Below are 7,786 nucleotides of genomic sequence, written 5' to 3'. Positions count from 1 at the left end.
TTTATATCATACCGACGCGAGTTCAATAGAAAAAGAAAGCGACGAATTATCGTGTACGGTTCGGTCGCTCGTTATGGTCCGCGAACCAGTTGCCAGCGCAAGTGGTTAAATCGTGTCGGTTCGTCGCGTGAATTTGTCTAAAAAAAAAAAAGATTATCTAGACCACCTTCGATTGATCGATTTTCGAAAATCGTTGCCGAGGAACGACGCCGAGGAAATATATATTTTTATCGTAGCACCCGTAACACCCGTTGCAGGGATAAATCAGATCTGGCAAACAATGGGGCGGGAGGTTCTTTTGTTCCCCTCTGCGCGTTAAAACTTATCAATAGGCTTTTCGGTGAAATCTCGACTTGCCCCGCTTTTTACACGCATCTCACTCGCCGAGACAATGGACGATGACTGTAATTTTCACGGAGAAGTGTCCGCATTGGCGGCTGACGCGCGCGTGTTTTCTATACGGCGACAATATGAAAGGAGAAGTGGAGGAAGCCCGTTTCTATTTAGACGCCTCACTCGAGACGATTCGACCACTCGACAATGGGACTTCATTCGCTGGATCGTTTTCCATGCGGCGCGCTTTTTGAAGTACTCGACGCGGGCTGTGACGAATAAGTGAGAGATTGCAATAGCGATCGTTCGCGGTGGTGAATGGCGGATCGCATCGGGATCGTTTAAAAGCGCGCAGCTCCTGGTCACTGACTTAAAAGTTAAAAGTTAACTTGGCTGATTGTGTTGTCGCAAGTGTAAAAAATAATTTACGTGGTTTTCAGTGCACGGTAGTTATTATCAAAATTAGCGGACAAAATTTTATATATATATAGTAATACTATTTATATTATGTACTCATATTATATATTTTTACAATATTACATTATTATTATATTATGTACCATTTCTTATAATTATAAGAAATAATATAATAGTATATAATAAATATTATATATATATATATATATATATATTAATTATACAGTATTTATATATATATTATAATTAAGTATTATATATATTATATACATATATATACATATATATAGCAATACTATTTATATTATTTATGTACTTATATTATATATTTTTACAATATTACATTATTATTATATTATGTATCATTTCTTATAATTATAAGAAATAATATAATAGTACATAATATTATATATATAATAGTATTTATATATTTATCATAATTAAGTATTATATATTACAGTATTATAACAACACAATAATGCAACGCGATGTTTCGACATTTCTCTTTTAATACGATGCTGCATTTACAATAATAAATATTTGTCCAAATTTGGAAAAAAAATTACAGAGCACGGAGTTAACAATGAAATTTCAACATTTTTATCCTGAATGATTCTCCTTCTATCTAATGTTCTCAGTAAGTCCAAACTTCGAGAAACATTTTATGTAGACTCGAATTTCGTTTCTTAGATGGATGTATTTAGTTGATAACTTATGGAGAGGGTAAATAATAGCTGTTACACACTTAATCGATTAATTAAACGATCCAATTATCTCGTGATTGACAACGCGAAATCCCTACATGCTTTATCGATTCGACGAGTCATTATTGGCAATGATCCTGTCACTAATGCATAAACATAGTAAATATGTAATAGACAGTTTGTTGTAACTGGATTTGGCGAATAAATGAAACCACTGATTATGTGTTTGATTGATGTGCAATCATTTTCCACTGGCGTACGCCGCTGCTATTACTTGAAATCCTGCTACTCATATCTATTTGTCATTAACATTTTGTATTTCACGAAGAAGCAAATTTGAACGAATGGAGGACAAAATTATAAAACGTTGCACGCTTCACATAATCAAGATAAGGAAATGTTCATTGAATGATAAATTTAAATTTTAATAAGAAATTCTATTCTTCAAAGTATCTCACTTTTCGTGATATTGTAAAACCGAAGAAAACAAAAGAATGGTTCCAGAGACAAAAATTAAATCGAAACGAAAACAAATAAAGTTCTTTTATTTCGAAACTTTATTTTCGAGAAAAACTAGTTTGCACTTTTTTTTTTTTTTTAAGTATTTTGGTTCTTTTCCAGAACGAGTGAAAAATGCAAACTTTTTGGTTCAAAGAAAATAGCTTCGATGTATCTTTCATTCTAAAAAATTTCGAAGTTTAATTTTCTCGCCTTTTTGAAAAAATGTCGACACGTTCGACCTATTTTTTTTTTTTTTGCAGTTGGAATAATCTCGTCGAAAATTGGCGATAAGTTTACGTATACAATTGATAAGTCTTCAAACTTGACTTTTTCTATTTTCAACTGCAGACTATTTTTCAGTATATTTTTACACCCGACACTACGAAAATCTAAAATGTGTAATTCAATGATTGAAAATAAATGAACACAAGGGTGAAATTAAGCGCAAAGCACTTAACTTCACTGCAGATATTAATTCCGCGATTAAATGAAACTGTTCTCAGGATTTTACGGCATTGAATAATAATTGTACGATATTGAATAAATATTTGATTATTGCTAAATTATTTGGTGAGGTTAATCCCAATTAAATATTGACAACGATGTTCGTTCTCTCGTTGCACCTTTGAATGTTAATGCTATCGTTTTTTTTTTTTTTTTTCATTCAAGTATCATTTTGAGTATCGTTTTTCAATTACAAAGATGTATTCATGCATCATTCGTCCATTTTTCAATAGACTCCCGTTTCAAAAAATTTTTAGATATTCTTTACAGTTATTCCAAAAACTGAAAAACGTTGTTACAAAGTACAAAGTATCGTGTAATTTGATATTTTATAGATGTGATAAATAAACTGTGGATTTTTAAGCGAATTCGTGTTTTAAAAAATTTATTTTATTCACTGAATATTCTAGTAAATACTATGCTTCGTATGCTTTCTATAATTTTGTATGTTATGTATATATTTCATGAGTATCTATATATTAAATTTCTTACAAATGTACAACAACTCGCACTCTAATGACGAACCAAATATCTAATATATTAGATATGATATTAATTTTAATTATTGGATATAATATTAATTTTATAATATATCTATATTATAAAATGTATATATATATATATACACACACACACACATAATTCACATGAAATTGTACTGAAAAATAAAACGTGTCTTCAAGTAAAGAGTTGCAAAAAGAACACCATGTATATCAATACCTCTAGTTCAGTTATATAACTCACTATTAAAAAATGCTACTGCATGTAGTGAACACACAATTTATGGAAACATAGTTTGCCAATATATCATTCGTTTTCATAAAAATATCGTATCGAAAACCTAGATGCTTTTTCGACCACGCTGCAGAAAACAGTTGACTCTAGATTGTTTATTCAAAATGCAAGAAACTCGTGAGGAAACGCGTCGCTCTCTCCCTTTAAGTAATCTTTAACTAACACGTCTCAAACAACATTGGAAAACGAATACATTCGATCGATTCCTGCGCGCTCGGGTTACAAATTCCATTAACCGAAATGAGCCCAACAGTGCTTTTAATCTTATTTAATTGCATACTGAAAAAAAGAAAAAAATAGCATACATACATACACACATATATATATATGTATATATATATGTATATATATATGTATATACAGGGAGCAACGAAAGTATTCGAACGGCATGATAGAAAATAAGTGATTATACAAAAATTGTATAATAAATTGCAATTTATTAAAGCAAATTGTTTTTATACTATTGTATATACATTTGCTAATTATGTGCAAAGTTAAAGAAAAATTAAACAATAAGTCAACAAATTACATAACATTTTTCACGGGTAAGTACATGTAAGGCGTAACAAAAGTATTCAAACGCTGAATTATAAACATTATACGTTGTAAACTGTCGCGAGGTCTAAATGTAAACAAAAGATCTTCAGTGTATTTCCAACAGTATTTGAGAGCAAACGGCACCGAAAGTTAAACGTTAACTTGTTAATTCAAATTAATGAATGGTAAAACATCAAAAAGTAAGTAGACCGAACGAGAAATTATTGTTGAATTGCACAAAGAAGGCAAATCATATAAAGAAATTGCTTCTCTTGTAAGCAGAAGCAAATCAACAATTCATTATATAATAAAAAAAAAAGTATAATACGAACGAAAATATTGCAAATGAACAAAGATCTGGGCGTCCGAAAAAAATTAACACCACGGGAAGAAGAATTGCTTTTGCGTGAAATGAAGAAAGATCCGTTTACGTCTGCTCTAAAATTGGCAACAACGGTTGTTGCAAACTTTAACAAAGAAGTACACGCCCAATTATGTCGAAGAATGTTATGGAAAAACAATTTCCATGGTAGAGTCCCGCGAGAGAAACTACACATTAGCAAGAAGAGTAAATTACTTTGTTTAAAATTTGCCAAAGAGTATATAAATAAGGACGTATAATTTTTGGAACACTGTTATGTTTTTCGGATGAAAGTAAATTATTCAATTTATTTGGGCCCAATAGTAAGAGAACAGTATGGAAGAAGTCAAACAAGGAGTTGGATTCAAAAAATTGGAGGCTCCGTAATGGTTATAGAGCTGAATGCCTGCTAATTGGCAATCTGGAAATCTCGTATTCATCGATGGAATCATGGACAAAGCTAAAATATTTAAATATTTTAAAAGAAAATTTCATCGACAGTGCGGAGAAATTAAATGTGTCAAGAAATTTTTGCTTCCAGCAGGACCGAGACTCTAAACATACGGCCAAAACAGTACAAGAATGGATCTCAGATAATGTACCCCATTCATTAACCAGCCCTTACCATAAAGCCCTGACTTAAATCCCATCGAACATTTATAGGAAGGACTTGATAGAAGACTTAGAAGAAATAATATAACGAGTAAATAATTCTTTAAAACATAAAATATTCTAGCAGCTCTATGTGGTGCTCTATGGATCCAAATGTGTTACCAGAAAGTTAGTCAATATTATAGAAAATCGTCTTCGAGAGGTTGTTAAAGCCAAGAGTGGCCCAACTAGATATAATCACATATATTGCATTCTATCATGACTATTAAAATTGCGTTCGAATACGTTTTGTTATGCCTTATATGCGTTTATCCGTGAAAAATGTTATGTAATTTATTATTTACTTGTGGTTTTAATTTTTCTCTAACTTTTCACACATTTAGCAAATGTATATACAACAGTATAGAAACAATTTGTTTCAATAAATTGCAATTTATTATACAATGTTTGTTCAATCGATTATTTCCTATCGTGCCGTTCGAATACCTTCGTTGCTCGCTGTATGCTAACTGAAAGTCGTTATCATTGTCATTGTTATTAGTATTTCTTTTCTCTTTTGCAGAAAACACGACCTCGCATTGCGTGGGATGCGGTGGCCGAATACACGACCAATGGATCTTGCGAGTTGCACCGAATCTGGAATGGCACGCCGCCTGTTTGAAATGCGCGGAGTGTCAACAATTTCTGGACGAGCACTGCACCTGTTTCGTACGAGATGGAAAAACTTATTGCAAGCGCGACTATGTCAGGTAAGACGTTAATTGCATGTTATCATCGACTATCAATATCCTTTGCAATATCCCTCTGAATCACTATGCAATATCCTTTCTTTCATCCTTTCTTTCACTCTTCGTCTTATCTATCGACAACGATAAATATCGGACATGAAATACGACTAGACGGACGAATGTTTGAGTATTATCGACGAGTTAATAATGATACAAAACAGTGAAAATGGAGTTCTACGTGGAAATTCTCTTAAGTAGAGGCATACTTGATATAAAGTCTGTTACCTGATTATTTTGTACATTTAGATTTCTCCTAGTTGTCTCGCGAAAAATTGAAACGCTCTACGGTTTTTAATAGTATTATCAAATTTTCGAGTTTATATTTATCCTCTTAACAGTGGAGGACTCTTTCTTTGAAAGAGTTTGTTAAATTATATGCAATAATTCACTCTGTATGCAACATAAAATTATGAAATTATTGGACTGTAGAATGAAACACAAAAATATAAAATACTTTGAGATAAATATCATGATATATAAATATATTTTTAAATTGTCATAACATGATATTCTATATATTATTATTGTCATAACATAATATTCTATATTTTTTTATTATTATTATTATTATATTTATGTATTACAATTATTACTATTAATATCGTAATATTGTATTACTGTTAATACTATATAATAATATATAAATATAATAGTAATAATATAAAGACTATTATGTATAATATAATATTACGTTATTTTAACGACAATTATAGCACAAAACTAATGACTAATATGATACATAATATTCTATATATTATTATTATTATTATTATATTTATGTATTACAATTATTACTATTAATATTATAACATGATATTACTGTTAATACTATATTATAATACATAAATATAATAGTATAATAATATAAAGACTATTATGTATAATATAAGATTACATTATTTTGACGACAATAAAAACAATTATAGTACAAAACTGATGACTAATATGATACATAATATTCTATATATTATTATTATTATTACTATATTTATGTTTTACAATTATTACTATTAATATCATAATATTATATTACTGTTAATACTATATAATAATACATAAATATAATAGTAATAATATAAAGACTATTATGTATAATATAATATTACATTATTTTAACGACAATAAAAACAATTATAGCACAAAACTGTCGCTATATTGTAAATATATAAACTAAAAAGTACCAAACTGCGTGCCATGAAATTAATAAATAAATGACGATAATGATTAACAGAGAATCGTAAAAATTAAGAACTCGGTTACTCACGGCTGAAATATACTACACGAATTAGGGATACTGGCGACAATTCTCCCGAGGCACGCGATACGCATTTGCAAACGGCGAGATTGGAGAGAAATGAAAACAGAGAAAAAGCGACGAAAGAAACAAAAGCGAAAAGGCGAGAAGAAGCGAAGAAAACGAGTAAGAACTGACAGAATGTTTCTTTCAGAGTATTTTTATCTAACGTACACAGCGAAGAGAAAAGCTGCGCTCTGCATGCGGACAAATCTGCATCCGTAATAAAAAGAGAGAGAGAGAGAGAGAGAAAGTGTGGTTCACACGTGGTTGCGTCGAACTTACTACGGAATTGAACACGGTATTTCGTTTCGCGAGAAAACCCTCGATCCGAAGTTACGCCAACGATAGCAAAAACAAATAAGCAAATTTTACTTGCTTCGGCGCAAAAGTGAAGGATAAATAAATGTATCTCTATTCGAGTCGTGCGTTGCGTGTCGATGCGATTCTTGCTTCCACTCTTATGTAATTTTAAACATTTTCATATTTATTAATATATTTTATAATGTTATAATATTATAGTACAGAATTATACGTTATAATTATATTATACAATATATAATATTATATATTAATATTTTTTAAAATATTTTTATATTTATAAATATATTTTATAATATATAATATTATAATACAGTATTATATATTACAACTATATTATATATATAATTATATTATATATTAATATTATTTAAAATATTTTTATATTTACAAATAAATTTTATAATATATAATATTATAGTACAGTATTATACATTATATATAATATTATAGTATTATATATTATAACTATACTATATAATATAGAATACTAAAAATATTAATATTTTTTAAAATATTTTTATATTTATAAACATATTTTATAATATATAATATTATAGTACAGTATTGTACATTATAACTATATTATATAATATATAATATTATATATTAATATTTT

General features: G+C 29.2%; 2 protein-coding genes across 2 annotated transcripts in view; both read left to right on the top strand.

Moving 5' to 3' along the window:
* Positions 1–4,136: 4,136 nt before the first annotated feature.
* On the top strand, positions 4,137–4,795 carry LOC122531349. Its single transcript, XM_043659182.1, has 2 exons — positions 4,137–4,390; positions 4,477–4,795. Exons 1-2 carry the CDS (start codon positions 4,137–4,139, stop codon positions 4,793–4,795), a joined length of 573 nt encoding a protein of 190 aa, XP_043515117.1.
* Positions 4,796–4,895: 100 nt separating this feature from the next.
* LOC122531348 (insulin gene enhancer protein ISL-1) overlaps positions 4,896–7,786 on the top strand; it is a 22,074-nt gene continuing 19,183 nt past the window's right edge. The window contains exons 1-2 of the mRNA XM_043659181.1: positions 4,896–4,932; positions 5,306–5,513. Of these exons, the coding sequence (XP_043515116.1) occupies positions 4,896–4,932; positions 5,306–5,513 (245 nt within the window). The remainder of the gene's footprint in view (positions 4,933–5,305; positions 5,514–7,786) is intronic.

This window comes from Frieseomelitta varia, unplaced genomic scaffold (assembly GCF_011392965.1).
Source record: "Frieseomelitta varia isolate USP_RPSP 00005682 unplaced genomic scaffold, Fvar_1.2 scaffold_394, whole genome shotgun sequence".
NCBI lineage: Eukaryota > Metazoa > Arthropoda > Insecta > Hymenoptera > Apidae > Frieseomelitta > Frieseomelitta varia.
This window is presented reverse-complemented; position numbering and strand designations above follow the sequence as displayed.